The sequence below is a fragment of the Rhopalosiphum maidis genome, chromosome 4 (assembly GCF_003676215.2).
Source record: "Rhopalosiphum maidis isolate BTI-1 chromosome 4, ASM367621v3, whole genome shotgun sequence".
NCBI lineage: Eukaryota > Metazoa > Arthropoda > Insecta > Hemiptera > Aphididae > Rhopalosiphum > Rhopalosiphum maidis.
In genome coordinates this window covers 33,708,534-33,731,074 of record NC_040880.1, presented here as the reverse complement: position 1 = coordinate 33,731,074, position 22,541 = coordinate 33,708,534, and the positions used below count along the sequence as shown (strand labels likewise).

The 22,541-nt window shown below is 27.4% G+C and overlaps 2 protein-coding genes across 3 annotated transcripts in view; both read left to right on the top strand.

Annotated features, from left to right (window-relative positions):
* The window catches only part of LOC113553984 (aryl hydrocarbon receptor nuclear translocator-like protein 2), a 40,295-nt gene extending 35,552 nt beyond the window's left edge, over nucleotides 1-4,743 (top strand). Inside the window, exons 9-16 of one of the 2 annotated variants that reach the window (XM_026957604.1) lie at nucleotides 2-258; nucleotides 317-956; nucleotides 1,088-1,128; nucleotides 2,393-2,453; nucleotides 2,518-2,561; nucleotides 2,636-2,818; nucleotides 2,894-3,017; nucleotides 4,087-4,743. In XM_026957604.1, coding sequence (XP_026813405.1) covers nucleotides 2-258; nucleotides 317-956; nucleotides 1,088-1,128; nucleotides 2,393-2,453; nucleotides 2,518-2,561; nucleotides 2,636-2,818; nucleotides 2,894-2,962 — 1,295 coding nt within the window. In that variant the 3' untranslated portion in view covers nucleotides 2,963-3,017; nucleotides 4,087-4,743. The remainder of the gene's footprint in view (nucleotide 1; nucleotides 259-316; nucleotides 957-1,087; nucleotides 1,129-2,392; nucleotides 2,454-2,517; nucleotides 2,562-2,635; nucleotides 2,819-2,893; nucleotides 3,018-4,086) is intronic. The other variant, XM_026957612.1, reaches the window with a different exon arrangement.
* Nucleotides 4,744-15,764: 11,021 nt separating this feature from the next.
* The window catches only part of LOC113548556 (protein PRY1-like), a 28,024-nt gene continuing 21,247 nt past the window's right edge, over nucleotides 15,765-22,541 (top strand). The window contains exon 1 of the mRNA XM_026949498.1: nucleotides 15,765-16,095. Within this exon, the coding sequence (XP_026805299.1) occupies nucleotides 16,016-16,095 (80 nt within the window). The 5' untranslated portion in view covers nucleotides 15,765-16,015. The remainder of the gene's footprint in view (nucleotides 16,096-22,541) is intronic.

Below are 22,541 nucleotides of genomic sequence, written 5' to 3'. Positions count from 1 at the left end.
GTGTATTTTAAGGGTCAAAGTTTCGGAAGTAGTTGCTATAGATTATTGTCAAAAAATGGAGAATTTGTGTATATGAGAACACATGGTTTCTTGCAATTGAATCCAAATGAGGATAAAATTGAATCATTTATTTGCGTTAATACTTTAGTGCCCCCAGAACTAGGAAAATTAGAAATAATCGAAATGAAAAAACGCTTTACACCATTAATAGTTGCTGCATCTGAACCTGGAATTGCTGCAATAACTAATAATCAATTTGTAAGTGTACTATTATTGTTATATAATTAGTCAAATTAATTATTGATTTTTATTTTAGATGGAAAAAGAATCTACTGTAACAATAGAAGATGTTACAGAAGATCTTAATACATTAGACAAAGTGGTTGAACAAATGATTCAAAATATTCCTGAACCGGCTATGGACAATTTTAAAGTTACTGCAAAGAATCCTGGACCTTTACCTGATAACCAAGAGTATATGAGGGTTGCACTTTTGTCCAAGTCAATACCACCAGTTTCAGTAGCATCTAATGCGCCAAAAATTTATAAACGATCATCTCTATCCCCTCAGCCCAATATTAAGCCAGTAACTCAGGATCGACCATCTGTACTTAGAGTGGCGCCACCAATTGCTCGACAACCTGTACTAGTTTACAATCATCAAACTTATGACAAAACTACAGAGAAAGACCGAGCTTATTTAGAGCGTAGGGGTGGCATATTTGTCTTACCCAAAAGACAAAACGATTCTCAAGTAATACAAGATAACTTGCCAAAAAAAGCAAAAATGGTTTTAGAGACACAAGTGGAATCACCTACCTGTAGCAATTACAGTAATCTAGTAGATTCACAGTCTGATAATCAGCTTATCACTAAAGGAGGTATTGATAATTTTTCTAATTTCCAAGCTACTCCAATTCAACTAATTTCACACAACATCGATGAACACAATATTGGTAATGATTATTTTCAAATACTCGGTAGTTAAACTTTCATGTATATATATATAAATCATTAATTAAATATAATTTGTTATCCTTGCACAAATCATCGACATAAATTAAAATATTTTTCTTGTTTTCCTCAGATCCTTTAATTGCTGATGTGACAGATATTGATCATTTTTCGGTAAGATTTTCTCAGATAATTTTAATTTGCTATTGTTATTAATTTATATTTTATTTAGTTTCAATATAAATTTAACACCATAGTAAAACTGTTATCGCATTAATTATTAAAAAAAAAGTTATCTGAATACATTAAAAAGAAAATAAGTTTATTTTAGTAATTGTATTCATTTAAAAGTACCATTACAATTGAGAATGGGAAATTTAGAAGAGTGGTTTAAAATAAGTTTTTACATATTTTGTTAAATTTTGAATGAGTCAAGATTGGACTGACTAGCGTCAGGTGTTCAATTTATTACTTACAATGAACCTAATTTTCTAACTTGCTACCATCTAGAAAAAAAAAATTAGTGAAACAGCATACAGAATTAAAAATATATGTTACCAATTTAAAAATAATAATATGTTTATGAAATTTAGTTTTTTATCTGTGGCTTATAATTTATAAATTATATAGGTACATATAACTACATATGACTAATATTATTGATTAATTGATTGGAACACATTCATAATAATATTATGAATTGTGGTACTTTTTGACAAAATGTTAGTACACTATATTTATTTTATTATTATAGCATATTCAGATTTCTAATTATTAATTTTAATATGATGTAAATTAAATTAAATTTCTCTTTAAATGCATAATTCCTATCTATCATTTTATCCATTGAATGTTGATTAATAACAAATTGTCTTCATACTATCATAAAATAATCTTTTATTTAATTTAATTAATTAGTTAATTCTTAGAGTAAAAACTATTGTAATATTAATTTGAGTTAATTATTCACCTGATATAGCATTTAGATATAATTTTTATCTTTACATATGACTTATTCCATTCATTTCTTAAGTGTTAATAAAATATAGTGATACTTTAATAAAAAAATTTAAATAAAACAGTTCCATTCATACATTGTTTTATACTTATCCAATTATTAAATATAGTTGAAACTGAACTAGTAGTTTTTAAATAACAGTATTTCATTTAGTAATTAAGATACTAATAATTTACTGAACAGAGAATAAAATAAAATAAATTACCCTAGTCATACTAGGTATACATGGTATACTTTTCCAAACAGTTAAACCCATTTTTAACTTATATGTATATATATTATTAAGCAAAGAATAAAATTAATTTTAATATTATTTTAGGTTTTGTTAGAAGTATAAATATGAAATTGTACTACTATTTTATCTTTATATATGTTAAAAGTATTTTTTTAAGTGTTGCATAATTATATTGTATGTTTTAGAAAGTATTGGCCGATAATGACTTGTTCTTGGGACCAGATAGTTATGATTCATATGTTTCTGGTACTATAATGTGTAATTAGAAAAATATAATGCAATAATAAAAATGTCAAATATTTGATTACAGGTGTTTATGATGAAGTAAATCCAATTGATATCATTGAAAATCCTGTATGTTTTATTTAATATTATTTAGTATATGTAATCAACTTGACTCTACAACATAATATTAATTTATATTTTAGTTAATTCAAAGCCTACAATACAATGGGAGTTTAGAAAGTGCATTACTTGAAAAAAAGCAGAACACACTTAAGACAAAAATGGACCAACAGCAAGGTCAACTGAAAGAAATCCAGACAGAGTTAAATTCGCTTTCTTCAAATGCTAACACTCATTTTCTGGCTTCAGATTTTTCTCACTTAAAGGTATATTATATTATTTTATTGTTTTTCTAGATTCATTGATAATAATTTATACTATGTATTTTAATGTGTATTTAGGCTGAACATGAGCATCAACAACAAGTGTTGCGTGAACTACAAGGAGTTCACCAAAACATTGGAGTGTGACTATCAACTATCAATACAATATTATGTAACTTAATATTTCACTTGGCACATATGAGTGAGTAACTACATAAACTTTGATAATTTCTATAAATTACAATAGTAGCTTGTATGGTTCACAATAGACTGGACACAAATATTTTACTCCATCATCACAACTATAATGATAAAATAATGTTTGTTGTTCTGACACAATTTCTTTGTGTTCTGCATAATCTTATAATTTGTGTTAAGAGGACGTTATACCCGCATGTGTGTCTCTGTCTTACTAATGTAGATCATAGCAAATTTTCATTAAGCAGAACACATTTTGTGATGTTAGCTTTAATATTAGAGCAAATTTACCTATTATCAAATTTATAGGTAAGAATATTGTATAGTAAATGTCATATGCTTTTATTGATATTATCATTTTAAAGTGAGTTATGCATATATTAAAATTGTAATTTTTTACATAGCTATAACTCACTTTAAAATGATAATATCAATAAAAGTATGGATATTTTCTGGATAATATTCTTACCTTTAAATTTGATAATAGGTAAATTTACTATGTTAAAGCTAACATTACAAAATGTATTCTGCTGAACGCAAATTTACTATGATTTACATTAGTAAGACAGAGACAACACATGCGGGTATAACGTCCTCTTAACAGTTGTTTACAATACGTCATGTAATGAACAGAGCATAGTAAACTTATTCCTACCATACAAGTAATCTAATTTGTATATATCTACACAAATAAAATATAATTGTATTCTATGATTTATCAATTATTCGCTTTTCAGTACCTATTTGATAAAAAAAAATTTGATGTACTGTTATATTGACTATATGACTATAGTAAAAATATTATATTTTTTACATTTAATTTGAATTGTTCATAAATCATTTTATTTCAATTTAATTATTTGTGTGGCATGTGTGCCCCTTGACACAAGCCATCACCGATGAAAGGTGTTAAACAACTAGCTAACATTTTTATTCAGTTAAAAATCATAAGATTTTTTCTTATGTTCCTTTAACTATTGAAATTATACTCAAGCATTCAAAGTAAAGTTTAAAATTTTATTTTTTTATTTTCTACATAAAAATATTAATTGTAAATTATTTTGACTTTTCAGTTGGCATGATATACTTCCATTCTTATGATACTGGCTTCTTGAGAAATACAAATTAAATATAGAACATCATAACCAAATTAAAGCTGTAAATTGTAAACTACTTGTTAATTTGTATTTATATATATACATATATATATATATGTATATGTATATATTTTCTTTCAACTTAAATTTATTTAGTGTCATTTGTCTTATTTCCTAAGTTATCTATTTGTTATAGTTTTAGTTATTATTACTATTATTATTATTATTATTATTATTATAATCGTTACCTAGTATTTGTATGATACTACTATAAGGTAGTTACAAAGACTCCTAAGTTACTTTACCTTTTGTTGTTTTGTTTTACATTCTTTTATATGGCAGATGCTCAAAAAAATTAATAGTGACTGACTCGTGTTCATTATTATACATCTTTATTAATTTTTTTTTTTTGTAATATTTTAATAAAGTTATCAACAAACTCAAACATATATTTTTATAGCATCGCAATTACAACTTTTTCAATATATCACCAAAACAGGTGGTTAAACTATTAACAATTTTTTAATAACAATTTTTTGTCAGTGCCATGAGTTTTCCCAATATCAACATGAAATGATCTTTAAATTATATGTTACCACAATATTATCCTTTCCATTTATAATTTTAAATTATAAACTGTATTTACTATATTAGATTTTTTAACAAGTTAGTTATAAATGTAATTAACTATTTTGTATTTTTAAAAATTTGATAATATATACTATGAACATGTGTGTGTGTGTGTGTATTTATATACTACGTATAAGTGTTCTATAATTTATAATTTGCCCCTATTATATTGAGCATTTTAATACAAAATAAATTAATGATTTATGTCCAATGATTTTTATATATACATATATACATATACATATTATATTTTATTTTTAATTATTATTTTAATATAACTATTATTATTTGTTTATTATTATTTTTATTTTTTCTATGTGAAGACTGAAAAGCAAAACATTAAATGTTATAAATTATAATATTAGTTTAATGTGTGTCAAAACATAAATTTTAAATTACATTGTTTTCTATATTGCTTCTATTAATTTGTATGTGTCACGATATTATTTAATATCAAATACATTCTATATATATATATATATTAATATATTATACACAATAATAAATTGTATTCCTTTATAACCTTTACCATTAGCACTATTTAATATGTACAATAACACTAATTATTAATTTTTTGTACCAAAGGCTAATCCAGCGTTTCTTAACCTAGGGTTCACGATCACCTTCACTTGGAGTCGTGTAGATTAAAAGAAGAAAAATGCCGATTTACAAAATGAACCTTTTATTTAAACATTTTTAATTAACAAAAAACTTAAAAAAAGAATAGTAATAAAATAAGGATATATTTAAAAAAATATGAATAAACACTATAAAATAAATTATTAGTGTAATCGTTGAATTTATTTCACATTTGAAAGTACGTAAAAGTAAATTATTTTCTAGTGATAACAAATGATTTTTTTATTTAGTTTGTATTGCCACTATGGAAGAGAATCCTTTTTCATATAAATAAGAATACCACTAATCCATAAGTGCAGGTCATTTCATTAGTTTTGAGTGTTTATTTCTGAACTGGTCGTATCTGAACCCCTTGAAGTGTAAAATTAGGTAATTTAAAATACTATTTCAAAAATGTTTAATATTCACAATTTAACAAGTATAAAATGTTTGAACCTAAAATTAGCATAATTAAACATATTTTTCTTAGTGTTATATTTATTTTGAGTTTAGAATAAATACAGTCTTAATATGCTATGATTTCGCTGAAAAAATCATTGCCAATAAGTAATGAGTTATTTCCAATTTTTACAATAAAACTACTTCATTGGTTCTATTCAAAATTCAATTTCTCCTAAACTGTTGACTTATATAAGATACAAAATGATACAATGGCTTATGCTTATCGTTTTAAGACCTCAACAACTAATTCTTTGTGAAATGAATATTCTAGTAAATTTCAGTCTTTAAAGATTAAACATCAAACAATTGTTAAAAATAAAAGTTTAACACTATTTATGGTCCAATAAACACTTATTAAATTCAAATTAACACATTATATAATCTATAATAATAATATACTGATGTTGTCCATATGATAGCTGTTCGCCTTTCCATACACAACCATCCCACACTCCAGCCAAATTCTATGACAGCATTTGAGCAATACACACAGTGTCTGCAGTGATGTTTTATAATAATAATTATCAACAAAACATTACATCTGATCAGCTCATTTTGCTTCTAGGACTCCACCATGTTAGTGACTTACATATTAAAATACTGTGAATTTGTGTCCCAGTGCTTCATACATATTATATTTTAATGTTAATAGCCGTCTATAATGTACTTCTATTACTACTATAGGTTGACTATAATAGTATTCGCAAGAACACAAATAAACTAGTTCCATGACTTCTTGTCCAAAAACTATTATATTAGTATTATTATACTCATCAATGTCACTAAATTGCCTATCTAAAACGCCGTCTTAATAAGTTAAAACTGTAATATGCTTATTATTAACGTTCGTTGAGAGTTTCGTTCAAGAGAAGGTTTACAAAATATAATCCTCATGAAAAAACTAACTTTAGGTCTTTTGTTCACAAAGAGCCTGGTCACACCTATCCAATATTAGTCGAATAACTGAAGTTTATGTACTTAGTATAATATAGTACAATATACTATTGTGATTAGCGCTGTTAACATATAATGTAGAAAACTCCAGTGGTTAATTTCTAAAATCTTAATCTTTACTAAGATGTAAATATGATCTTTGGATTTTGAAGAGGAGAGTCTTGCAAATTTTAAAATTAAACTTGCATTTTAACGAATCCTTTTTATTCACAGAAAATTTTTTCAGAAAAAGTTAATTTTTAAAATCAATATGGGACCTGAGAAACCAATTTTTGAACAAATTTCCAAATTTGTAACTTGTATAAAATATAATTTCGAAAATTTTTATTTTTATTGGAAAAGACTGGAAATACGTATTTTTAGTTGCTCCGTATGCTTTAGATTTCGAAGGATGAGGAGGTATCAACTAGTACCTACATGCTACATAGTGTATAATAAAAGTTCTAGTATAAAGGCCATGACTCCTAAGTTCTCCTCCCATCAACACACTAATACACGTACTTCAGCCGGACTTTGTTTCGAAAACAATGGACTTAAAAGTAATTTCATTTTAACTACCGGCAGGATAGTCAATTAAACTATAAATTAAATCATATATACCTAATTACTGACAATATTCGTGTAATCACATTATACGATTTTCTTCTTTTGAAGTCCACATTATTATAATTTCGGGCCCTGACTTAAACACGTAGAAAAAAATGCTGTAGCCTATCTACGACAGAATTTTAACTATGTAAACATAGCAAGCGTACCTTGCGTGAACTAAATATATTAACCGCCATTGGCCTGTAATATCTGTAGTTATAGTGTTATACCCACTTTTACACTATTGTGATACACTATTCTTTGCAACAAGAGAATAAGTAATAACACAAATAATAGTTGGTATAATGGTATATGCTTGGTATGTATATAGTATAAAATGGTAAATATATACATTTCAACGGAACATGTGGTTGTATACACGATATAACAGCGGTAACCATTCCATAATGTTATAATATATTTTTTTTACAATATAGGCAACGATGATACTGTAAAATATTATACATCACGCACACTATAGTATCGTAATACGCCGCCGTGTTTGCACAATAAAAAAAGCCTTGGTGGTGGTGTTTAGTACCTACTAGTCCTATATAGTCATATATTATTCATATAATATACAATATAACACGTACAATAATAATACATAACAACATAACGCTGTTCAGTTGTTTTAGTGTCGGGTGTACAGGTACGTTAAAATTTGTATTTTTACGTCATCAATGTATACAAAGTCAACAACACGATATAGATACATCGAATATTCAAACATCACTTGCTTATATTTCAATACACTAGGTATATGTTTCTTTCTCCTCATAATAATTATTTACTACACGTACGTATAAAATATTATATTTCTTAATAAATAATAGTACGTTACGTTTCATATGTTGATATTTTGAAGATATGTTTGCAATCATATCGTGGTCCAGATAAAATTCTTCAGCTTGTTTTATTGGTAAATTTAAACTATTTGAAAACTGAATATTGATACGCATTGTTGTTTAAAGAATAAATCGTCTAACTACCTATGATTTCTAAATAAAGTGGCTTACTACAATAATACACCCAAAAATATGATAAATAATGCGAATACCTGTGTTATTATTAAGTTGGTTTATTAAAATCAATTTGCAGTTAGTTATTATAGGATATAAAAACTTTGTAAATTTAAAAGTCACTAATTATTAGACTTTCTTAAAATAGTATGTTTTTTTCCTATTCATAAAATATCTAACTGCAGCAATGTTCAGTTCAAAATCTGATTCAGATTCTTAATGTTTTTCTTTGAACGTTCATGTTGTGTAAAATGTATTTTGAAAAACCAATCTAACACTAATTTCAATATTTTATTTAAAGCAGAAAGCTTATACCTATTTTCGATAGTGAATATTTTAGCTAATTATTAATTATATAGGACATAGCCACATAGGTATTATGATACCCTTAATAGTTAAAATCAGGGTAATTTCTAAGTGGATTTTTATCCTATTCCCGTATAATAGGCTTACCTTAACATTATTTAGTTCAACAATGCACTAGGAAATTTAGGAAATATTCTCCACTCCCTGGTGTAAGGTGTAAATTAGATGATATATCATCGCTCGGCTGTAAACTTTTTTGAGTGTGTTTGAACCAACAAAGAACATATTAAATAGGTTGATATGGCTGTCGTAGGTAGGCAGGTACGCGTTCAGCAGATCGTACAATTGCCGAATAGAACTCCTCGTGCATATATTGACAACTGGCATTCCGCCATATTGGTATGCGTACCTAGTCTAGAAATTCAAAACAAATAATACGAAAATTATTGTGTACAACCACTACAACCATATGTATCCGACGACGATTTTATAATTTTCCAAAAGCGTAGTCGAAAACCAAATACCGTAGGTACCGTTCTGTTTCACAATAATTATATCGGTTAAATATTATCGCAGTAAAACCAATACTTCAATACTTAATAAATATTGAAAGTACTAAGCTAGGTATGGATATAATATGTTGATGTAGCTGCAGATCCTGTAATGGAAAAAAGGGGCGGTCAGTGAGCTCGACACAAAGCATACACTAATATAAGTGTGTCACATCAAATATTGTATAAAATAAATATATTTATTAGCAATGTAGCAATGTAGTTTAGAACACATGATACATAATAAACGTATAAAATACTACTGTTTATGTAGAAAGTACTGTACGTATCTATTGTGTTATTGAGGGCTATAAAATATTACATAATTTTGTAAATTATGAGGCAATATTGGTACGAGGGCAAGAACAATTTTTTGAAATAGTATCTATAAGGATGGGGCTTCAGCCTCATAGCCCCTTCCGGTGCTCCCTATCGTACCCACCCATGAATAGATGTATAAAACTACTAGCGACAATAACATTATGTGTACCTACATCCTGTTGATATCGGTACATCATAATATCGTTATATTGTTATAACAAGGATATGTCACATATATAATATGTATTTATATATAATATATATACTTGTATTACCTATATATGTATATCATATATATATATATATATATATATATATATATATATATATACTAATAATACTATATTGGTGTACTAGTAGTACATACAACTTTTGTAGTTCCTCACACGAATACACGATTGTCGGAAGGAATAACGTGTCGTGGGAACGTACGTCGCGTATAACATAAAGGTACCGGCCTGATCTATCTGTACAAGACATTTAAACACGCTCCAATAATAATATTATATACACATTTCTCTTCGTGTGTATTATAAGCTATACCTTTTACTCGGGCGAATATTAACATATGGCGTTGACGAACCAAATACATATATATATATAAATATTAAATAGCATTATGTATACGATGTGCGTGTACGTTTGTACATAATAATATAATGATATTATAATACGTTATGAGCAACGATAATCTTAGAGAACAAAAAAAATGTTACGGGTACCTGTAGATAATTATTAAAATGTTAATATCAATCCAAACAACCATAAATATAAATATGGTTATCTAGCTTTTTATTTAGACACTTTCATTTTTATTTCAAACCTACACAAAAACATAATTCCTATATAATCATAATAATTGCAGTATTCATCACTTTATTGAATTTTTAAATGTACATTATATAATAATGGACCAGAAAATTATCGTTTTATCCCAGGTATAAAACATTATCCTACATTATTTTCGTGTTATTGTGAACTTTCGTTTCCATTTACTTAAATACTTTTATATTTAGGTGTAAACATATTTTGTGTTTGCAGTCTAGGTAAATGATAACGCGTATTTAAAAAAAATCTCGGATATACATGTGTTATAATATATAATACGCATGGTTATTGATTTTAAACTACACATATATATATATATTATATAGATGTATGAATTTGTCCGCTTTCGCTCATCTAAAGTTTATTAACAACTCCCCCACTTGGGAATCCAAGGGTGCACGAGTATGCAGCAGAGCGTTGTATAGTAGGTATATATATTAATATAGCGTAGCTATGTATAGGGAGAAAAGGCCTTGGGGCGAATTCGGTTTAATAACACTCAAAATTTTGGATGAGTGCATTGGACAACCAGCGCTCTGCAGAGAACGAGCGGCACGTGTTTGGAAACTATAATATTATAATTTATAATGCATTACGCTAGCCTACATTGAAAAACACTGCAACCGAATAGTTACGTTTCGTATTTGTCCTGTAGTGATACATTGTACGCAATGCTGCAGTTAGAATTGTAAGGGTGGTGTAAAAATATTGGCACGAATATAGTGTGGCTTATTCCTGTCGTTGAACATTAACACTCCCAATATCAGTTACAAATACTAACTTTAGGAATCTAGGATTATACTTAAGGCTCTACTGCAATGATGTTGAACGTATGACACGCGCACGCTTGCAACAATGCAACTGTCCAAAAAATAATAACTAGTATGCATTTTTCAAATTTAACAAGTAAAAAAAATCATTTTACGAAGGAACAACAAGTATTATGTACTGATGGCATGCACAACGTCGATTAAAACATATTATGTTCACAGTTTAGTATTGTATCCCGTATTATGTTTCGTCCCATATTTTTTGTCTATATGTCCTACATATTATATGAGTACCTAATATACTAACGTCCGCATACCGGGAACGTCGACGCATCATTTGAAATATTTGAGATGGCTAAAGAAAAAATAAATAAGGTCCTCAAAAGATTGATCCTTAAAGGTTTTACAATTTTATCTGTAATATGATACAATTCAAAACAATCACAATTTAATATATTACCTACCTCTATCAAAGCTTTACTCAAAGCCGATTTTATAAATTATTTAATAAATTACCTTTTTAGAATGTGAAAATAATAGATGCGTATGAGTAAGATAAATTTTAGGTATTTATAAAATTAAATATTTCATAAGATACCTGTTGGCTGTTATAAGTCAGTATTCATTGACAGATTTCTCTGAGAATAAACTTCAGTATGGTGGCCAGTGATTAAATTTTAAGTTTTTAATATTTATTAAAAATGCTAAATAGCTAAATATATCAATTTGCAATAAGTTGTAATAACAGAAAACAGTTTAAAAGTTTAAAGGATCATTAGTTTACGCAATTAACTCAGTAAATGTTTAGTTATTGTTTATTTTAAACAAGGCATTCACTATATATCTATAATTTATTGCTTACAGAGAATGGACTATATATTACATAAACATTAAGTAACATATTATGTTATAAGAAGGGCTTACGATAGCCCAGAGAAATCTAAATCTCAAGTCTTTTCTTACTTGTGCTGTGCAGTATAGAAACCCCGTGAGCTACACCTACCACATCTCATCACGTGCGATGCATCAGTCCTAGCCAGCACTTCATTAATACCGTATGCACTCGTAAATAAATGAAGATGCGAAAACGGTTAGATGAATAATTGATCGGCACGATCGACACGTAAAAAAAACTAAAAAGGCCGGTGACGACAGTGTTTTTGTCAGATTGACTAACGAGTAGTAACGACAGCAATTACTGCGGTTAACTACTCGCGAATATACCGCACAATATACAATGTGAACTGTATGTGGTAGCCGAATTTATACCACGGTCGACGTGAGTGACGTGACCACCGTCCAATACGATTCACATTTACGAGATTTCAACCACGATAATTTCCGCGTCGTCGGTTACTGGTTAGTAAGTCTAAAGAAAATGTGGTCGTCGCCGATCTCTTTCCCTCCTCGTCCGATTCTTGTCAAATGTGTTGCGTCAAGGTAAAGTGCACATTAGTCATCATGTCGTCCTAAAAAATATTTCAAATAACGGTCTAAAAACTAATTAGGTAGCTAACAGAATATACTTGAAAATTTTAGAAATCAGAATTTGGATAAATGCATAATTTGTGCATAACATTGTATAAAAATACTGAAAACACGCAGTGAGGACTTCGATTCAAGCAACTTGTCAAATTTTGAAATATTGTTTTATTATATCATTGATTATGTGGTGCAATCGAAATGGAAATTATTATGATACCTGTACAATAATTATGCCAAAATACGAAAAAACGTATCAAGTAATTTTTTTCTTAGACGCCGCCGCTGATTGTTTTAGTGACGGTTATTGATTGTACGACTATAATAATATGTTTGGTATCTGCTTAAAATGTTCGTCGATGTTATTCGATGTAGTACGCAATTTCCAATTATACAAATACAATTGTGGTACAATGTATAAAATATAAATTAATAACTATACGTTTTCATTTGAACAAACGCTGTTTTACGAGTAGAAAAAAAAGACCGGTTGAGGTCGATGTGATTTTATTTTCGATAAGACTCGAAACCGCACGCAACTCTATAGGGTCGCTGTGTAATGATGTCCTATAATCGTACCGGTCGTTCGAAATTCGATTAGAACGTATATTATATTATTATGCTATATAGTGATGCGTATTTGTGAGAATTTCTCATGTGTATATACTTATACGAAACGACGACTACAAGATAATAATTGGACAAACGGGTTTTCGCGCGTATTTACACTAGCTAAACGTGATATAGTGTTTATATTGTATTTAGTATTAACATCTGCTGCTGCAGGTTAGTAGACGGCGAATACTGGGTTAGGTTAGGCTAGGTTAAATCGTCTGTCTGGGCGGTATGACATTAGTTCGAATAGTTTGTGGTAAATGCACACAATATATATGTATATACATACGGAGTGATTTGACATAATATAAGACGATCGTTATTTCAGAAAACCCTTAAGTTTTTTTTTTTTAAATATAGACTATACCTAGTTGTTATAAGTAATAAAAATAAATTACTCGTCCAAAATATGATTTTTATACATCAGAGAAGGTGCTTAAAAAATATTCAATAAATAGTCTAAAGTATTTATAAATGAATATTTTATTAATGTTTTTTTTTTTTTAATCACTCAAATTTGTCTAAGAAAAATATTTTCAGAAAAGTTAATAGTTTTTGAAATACTGAGTATTTCTTGTTAAATAGATCAATCGGTATACTTATATTACAACACTTCGATTATCGAACACTTTACATAATGTGGATGATTCTTCCGAGGATTAACGATTAATACATTATAATAGTTGATTATTGATTCTACAATTCTACCTATATTATTATTGTTCTTCTATAATATAATATAATATTTATTATATCGATATCGCTATACAGTGCATTTATGTGTGAATACTTGTATTGCCTAATGACCTTATAGATTATTGGTGTCACCGTGTCAGTTACATTGTTGTTTTTGAAATAATTAACGTGTTAAGTGTTAATATGTACGATCGCTATCGTTATGTATCCATTCACAAGAGATGATACACAGCGTGTATAATATAAGGACCACAGTAACTGTTATATGACGTATTATCGCGTCCAATAAACATTTTTAAAACCGATTTGAACGCGTCGATAAATTGTCAATTTATTGTATACTGCACATAAATATAAATAGATAAAATATGATATTTATTGATTATTACCATTAACAAAACATATCAAGGAATTGATTAATGCATGAAGTGTGGAGGGACAACTATGTATATCAATAGTTGTACTAGAAATTTTAATCACCCCCTCTACCAGCCACCGGGTCGAGCTTCAGTTACACGACTGTTATTAGCGTAAAAATCGCTCGAATGGTTCTGTTTATAATGTTTATACACACGCACACACACACACACACACACATATATATATATATTAGATGTATGTACGTGTGTGTGTGTGTGTGTGTGCGATGGTCATTTTGGATCAATTCAATGCCTCCAAATATTATTTTATATTATGTAATAATTTGCATGAGCATCTTATTTCCTATCATTTTACCTAACCTTACCTATCATCATCTTATTTCCTCGTACATGAACATTGGACACATACGATCTTTTCGAGAAAACATAGAAATGCAAATTGCAAACCTACAATTATTAGGTTATACATTTTATTATTAATTTTTATTTATAATACCTTTATGTGGCCTGGAAGTCGTATAGTGATGTTTTTCGTACGGAGCAGATTTTCGCGAAAACCTAATTACACGTGCTGCTACAATAATTATATATATTTTAAATTCCTCACGAAGGGAAATAACCAATTACCAAACAGAATATGATATATTGATTAGTTTACGAGTACCTCTTGCGAGTGAAATCAATTTATAAAAAATATTTAAAAAACTGTGTACGTTCAATTGAACATTTTCTAAAATATTTTAAATAACACTATCGAATACCCGTTGATTTCAAAAATAAATACTCATTACAGTTTTTCCTTTTTCTTGTCCTTGTATATTTTATAGATAATTCAGATAAAAAAGACCCGATAACATTGTGATATAATGATCGCCCGTTTGTTTTTATTGATAAACTCGACACAGCGGAATATTTTTATCCGTCGATAATGCGTCCAAATATGACAACAGGCCGTGGGAATTTTATATCATGACGTTATTAACCATTAGGCAACCGATTTTATTACCTACGTCCGAGAATAATTTTATTGTTTTACGCCTAATTAGATTGTTTTAAACTGTTTATATTATTATAGCCACGGAATAAAAAGAAAAAAAACAGTCGCCTATAAAATATATGTAAAAATGGCCGAAACATAAAAAAAAAATTCCTGACTAAGGCAGAAATATTAGAAAAACAACCTAGCAAATGAACCCTCTGTCAATTGAATTTTTTTCGTCGTCCGTAGTCCGCAGTGGAACTAGGAAGCTGCGGAAATACTGCAACATAACCTCCCCCATCGTTCACTTTCTTCTCCCAAAACGAAATCACATTTTTCCGACGCGTCTTTGAGAGGTTCTCGAATTGTCATAGCAACGGTGCGCGACGCCACCGCAGGTCGTGCTGCGCCGTCGCGATAAGGGTCGGCGTTGCCGGCAGTCCGCGCGTTTCGCCGGCACTCGGTAGAGTATGTCTGTCCGTCGATCGTCGCGGTCGTCGTTGTCGTCGCAGTATCGCCCGTGCAATAGTGCTTTTCGCCTAGAAAAACGTGGAAAATCTAACCCCGACAGTAGCGTGGTCTTGTACAATATACTGTCGGAAACGTTTGTACTCTTCACCGAAACAACATGTGAGACTTTATTCGATGCAAAAACGACTACATCCACTGCTTTAAATTGTGCGCCATCGTTTCCTCGGCCACGATGATGTTGTCCAGGCCGACGACAGCGCGTTCAGCACCGTCCACCAGCCGTACCGCCACCGCCGACGCACCGGAATCGTCGTAAGTGCCAATCGTTGTGTTGCAAAAAATGTATTATAATAATATTATTGGTATTGTACACGATATTCCGTCGGTTAATTTATTATTAATTAAATCGAACAGTATAGTCGATCATTACTAGAATAGAGCCCTAAGGGATTTCTAGCATTTGCACTTTTATTTTGCACTATCGTAAAAAAGAAGTCAACTTGAAATAAATTTGTATAACTTTATGAAAAAAACAAAATGTGTAATTTAATGTTACAAATTTTCGTACATTTAGGTATTTATTTGATTTTTGGAGAATATTTTGTGATGCTAATTTTGTTCAAAGAAATGTAAATACCTACGTATCGTATACGTATATCAAAACAAAAAACAGTTCTTAAAAAATTTGATTTTTTTAAATATCGAAATACATCATGTCATTATTGCAGTGGCTGCGTCTTATAGACCGACCCGCGACCCTGCATTCGTAATAAATAACAAATTGAAAAAATGATTGATGGTACTGACGTAACGTTGGCTTAAAAATTTCTTTGAATAGTAGATATTTACTATTACTTATACCTACAATTAATATTTCCAGTGAAAGAACATAACGCATTTGCGCATGTAGACGGTACATTTAAAAATTTAATAAGCAGTCACCGAGACCCGAATTCCCGCCCTACAAGCAATACGACCACTTATCGTTATCACTGTCCAAAAATAAAACAAAATATATTAGTTGATCATTGATCAGAGAGGAAAATAATTTGAAAACACTTTTATATTATCATGTACTTTTGAACAATTTATTTTTAACTTGTATCGTCCCATTGGTCAATTAAAATTATTTAATTGTGTACCTATATCGTATGTATATTTTATTTAAACATTTAGGTTAAATTGTTAAGTACAAATACTATAAATTATTATACAAGCTATTTATTTATAAAACACATTACTTTATATAGAACTATAGAACAAAAAAAAAACCCTTGATGATACGACGGCGTGTATTTCCCAAGCATTATTTTACGTGTATAATATAATATATCGTATAAATACTACCTGTGAACATGCCTATGAACATATTTATAAGTTTATATTATAATATTATAATATAGGTAGAATAAGTAAAAATAATTAAATGTTTTAAATTTAAACGATTGTTTAGTGTTTGGTAGTTTAGTCCATAATTGATTTTGAATCTAAATTCGTAGTCAATTGTTTTTGAGTTTTTGTGTAAAATTCTATTAAGAATCAGATGTACGATTTAATAAAACATTATAAATGTTTAATGAGTTTCTAGTTTTACGTTACTGTGCATTGTATTATAAATTATGATAATTTAATTTACACATATTACAAAATATTGATTGATGGCTTTGAGTTTTTTTTTATTGCTATATTTTAAAAATATTAGTTGATAATAAAGTATGGAGATGTCATACTATTCCATACTATATATAAATATATAGAAGTCACAGTATTCTTAAGACTTTCGGTTTAAAAGTAACTGATAAAACTTTTTTTTGTGTAATATATATATTAAGAATATATTTCAGGAATATTTTTAAACGTTAATAAATTTGCTTTGTAAACAAAAATCTAATAATATAATATCCTTACCTTTTTCATATATAATTAATACAATATATTTATTTATAAAATATAATTATCATATAAAAATTATGAATTTATTTTCTTTAATTTTTATTATTAATTTAATTATAAATATGTTTTGTTTTATACGAATACATCGTAAATGAAATTAATTGTTTTCAGGTTAAAAATATAATTTTAATTAATAAGCGAATACAGATAAATTTAAATTATTATTATTCAAACAAATTTTATTTTATTAGTGTATGCATTCTGGTTAAAGAACTTTTATTGGGAACTCATTTTAGGTATTCATTTAATTTATTTTATTCAGATTTTATAAGCTGTCACGCAGAAAAACTATTGAATTTATTTGATTCTTATTCGACTTCTCATCATACTAAATCTTGATTTTATTAATGCAAGTATAAATATTTAATTTACAAATAGTAATGTTAGCTTTATAAGCATATATGTAGATAAATATTAAGTACAATTTGTGCCCAAGTATATTATTAAGTTTTATATTTTACAGTCGTAACGCATAATAATAAATAAAAACAATAATACTTATTTTCCATCAATTCAATTTACAAATTAAATATACTATAATATATATAAATAATAATAATGTAAGATGTATCAGATGTTATAACAACTAACATAATAATTATTATACTAAACTTCAAGTATGATCAGACATCAAACAGTCAAATCACTAAAAAAATCACGATTTATAGAGTAGATTTAAAATTACTGCAATTTAAAATCATGTTTATCGTATGACTCATATGAGCATTTGCTACGTGTAAAACCAATCTAAAAAAACATTTATTTGCATTTTAGGAGGGACTTTAATTAAGTTTGATTAAATAGATAAATAAATTCGTATGATCAACCCCTCTTACGATATTTTAAATATTTCTATTAATTATACCTTAATACGTCCTATTGCGTACAGGACCTGATTGGACAAATTCGGTCCACTGATTTTTCGTACTTATACTATATTTAATATTAACCACTTATAACCATGCATTATGGTCTGTGTAAGTACAACAATTAGTCTCCATTTTTCCAATTTTTAACTCTACATATTTTTGGTTAGCAGCTCACACCTGCATATGCTGTCCGTATTATAGGTGCGTAACAGCAAAATTTACATTCATCAGTTCATGTTCATCTTCGTTAGCAAAACCCATAGTGCTATTATCATAAATTGTAACGTAAAAGTAACATAATTTTCTGTTTTGTTGATTTTTCAATTTTTAAACTAGTTACTAGTATGTAAAATGTTGTAAAGAACTCACTTATAATTTAAAATATCCCCAAAATTCAACGTTTTAAGATATATTCTGAATATGTAACTTGGTGTCACTATACTCATTTAAATTTGAAATACGTATACAAATATTTTGTTTAAAAAGTATTTGAATATAAATATAAATAATTTTTAAAAATATTCAATGTAATTTTTAAATACTTTTTTTTAGTTCAATAAATTTGATATCACAATACTTGTATATTTATCACAAATAGATACCTACTTCAACTTTATTATAAGTACTTGAATTGAATAGTTAATGCATACATATGTTGATAGGTTCATGAAGTTAAGATGTCACTAATTAAAATATAGTTATATTAGTTAATCAGTCGAGATAAACTTGTGATAGGTATTTATAAATGTTAGGGATTCGGTAATTTGCCTATTTGATGGCATATTATACATTTTTAGCACTACTATAAAATATTATTTTAGAAACAAAATTTTAAATAGTAAAATATGAATATATTGATCATTAAAATATAACAGTTTAACAAAAAAGTATTTATTAACCTGTATCTAACCTAAGCTGGAATAAAACTAATAGGAAGAAGTATTTTTAATACATTTGTCAAAATTTATTTTGGAATCATTTGAATCATTTGGAAGCATTTAAATATAATAATATATAAAATATATTTGAATACTTACTTAACAAAACTAATTATCACTATTCGTTGATTTTCAATTTCAAAACATTTTATGACATGGCTACAAAAATATACAACAATAATTATTATTGTGTGTGTAAAATAGACAAACAATAAATATTTAGTAGAGCGCATTGAGTAGTGAGTATAGTCTAAAAAGCAAATACAGTAACTCAACGACACGACCTATGTACTCGCTGTTTCCTATGATGCAATACACGTAAATCAGTACAATAGGTACACGTTATATAACTACGTATAAAAATAATAGTGATAATAATAGTCTTATAGAATCGTGTTGTAAATATTATTGTTGTAAATCTGTTATTTTTCTTTAATATTTAATATAATGTGCATATGATGGGAGCAGTGGCATATTTTGAATGTTTTTTTGAGGAGTATCCAGATAATATAAGTATGTACTTATTTGTTAATTGGTTGCAATATTTCTGTTTCACATCTACTACCACAAAGCTCATAATATACTCATCAAATATTGTAATGAAACATTTTTATTTATTTAATATAAAAAAATAGTAATTTGTATGTAATTTAAATCATACAGGTATAAAATACCTACTGTAAACATAATTATTACAATGTATTTTGTTTGTTAAATTCGATACCAGCGATGCTATAAGAATAACAGTTTTATAAATAATTAAAAATATAATAGGATAATAAGTAAATTATTTAAAACTAAATTTATTTTTCTTCCTAATTAAATTATTACTAAATATAAAAAAAAAATTTAATATTTAATGTGGATAAATTTTGAAGGGAATTTATCGACATTAAATATTAATTTTTTTGTTTTGGGGAGGCTTTGAACACCCCCCCCCCCTCAAATACGCCACTAGATGGGAGTAGTTTATCCGCAAATTAATTGTTTAAATTATGTGTTATCGTGTAATGGATAATGATAAATTGTTAAGAGTTGTGGTTATACTTATATAAGTATTTGTTATAAATAAATGCAACTTAATAACATTTATTCAAAGTTATCATAACTTCAAGTACCTGCTTATATCTTGAAGAAGAAGAAATTAAAACATAAACATTGGCGTTTTAAAAAATATAGCTATTACCAAATGAGGTATTTATCTTACACAGTATGTAAAATATATTAAGTAAATAATATCAGTGCCGATAGTTAAGAATTTCATTAATACAAGTAGGTAATTGCCTTATATTCTACGGTGGCTTATATATTTTAAGTGATGAAAACGACGAAACATATTATTATATATCGCGTAACATTAGTAAAACAATTTACCTATACATCCATAAAATATACATCTATGCGTGAAGCGTGTATTATCTTAACACCGAGCGCAGCAGTACAGCATTGATTGTATTATTATATTTATGAATTAATTTTTGATAATTATTGCTATTTTATATGCACGTACAGCTTTTATTTATAACTATTAAACATTGATGTATATTTTATCAGAAATGTCTAAAAATATAGGTATTAACTGCATTATCTATTTTATTACGAAAATAAATACTATATAATTACTCAGAATTTTAACAACACGACTTGTTATAATTTCAAAACTAATATCCAATGTTTTTCTTGTACTGCTTATAAAACATAAAATAATAAGAATATTTAAAAAAAAATGTATATTCATATTTAATATATTAGTATCTGATGGCCAATGGGTTACTGATTTTATACATACTTATGTTTAGTTCTAAAAAGACACTCAAGCTTATCATTTTACCATCGATGCGTTAGTACGAAGTCATTTATTTATGTTATATATTTGCGCTGTACACACATGGTACATATATTATAATTTATAATATATACAGTATACAATTATATAAATTGCCATTGAAATAACAGTGCACAAATTATTTAAAATAAGAATTTTGGAAGTTTAGACGCAATAAATGCATTAAAATGTATGAATTAAATAAATCTAATTATTACATATTCTATACAATGTTAAATGTATTGTGTTCTATGTTTTGTTTATAATAATTAGCAATGAAAGTATTTCATTAGGATAAAAAATGATGTTTTTAATGATTAAAGAATATTTCCTCGAAGTGAGTATACAATAATTTCAAGATAATACATAATCTGTTTATATTTTAAAGGATTATTTTTTTTTATTATTGTATAATACTACGTTTGATGATTTAGTAGTAAAAATTTATAAATGATAATAATTAATATAACACGATTATAGCTTTAAATTTATAACTAATTTATAGTACATTTTCTCCTGTTAAAAGGTCTCTTCCATTTGTTGTGTAACACTAATATATTATACTTACCATTTTGTCAGTTATGTTTATTGAACAACTTTTAAACCTTTTTTTAGAATAATAATGATGTAATAAAATGCAGAAAAAATATATGTCAATAAAATATTATTAGTTGGAAGTCTAACTATACTGTATATCAGAGCTTTACAACTTTTCATCTGACCTTTCAAGCATTTGTTTAGCCTTTATTAAAGTTTTATAAGCATTAATGTATATACAATTATTTTTGATATTCAAATTTCTAATTGTATATCAATAAAGCTTTATCGTTTTTTTTTTTTTTAATTAGAACACGATATCTGTACAATTTTTGTTTCATTAAATAGTGTATTTATGTTAATTTTCGGGAGGAGGGTGCTAGTATACTTCCTTGTATAATGACTCATTATAAAATGTGTACTAATAGGAACACCAATCAATAATAATTGTATAAAGTTGTGGGCAGTTCATAATTAAAACAAATAAAAATCAATAGTATTGTATAGCCGCATTTACTAGCGTAAGTATACGCTTTTCTAGGTAAATTTTGTACCATTATGCTTAAAAAATAATCTAACCAAATTTTTAGGTTTTTATATTTTATTGCATGTTATGAGAAAATTATATGTTTTGAT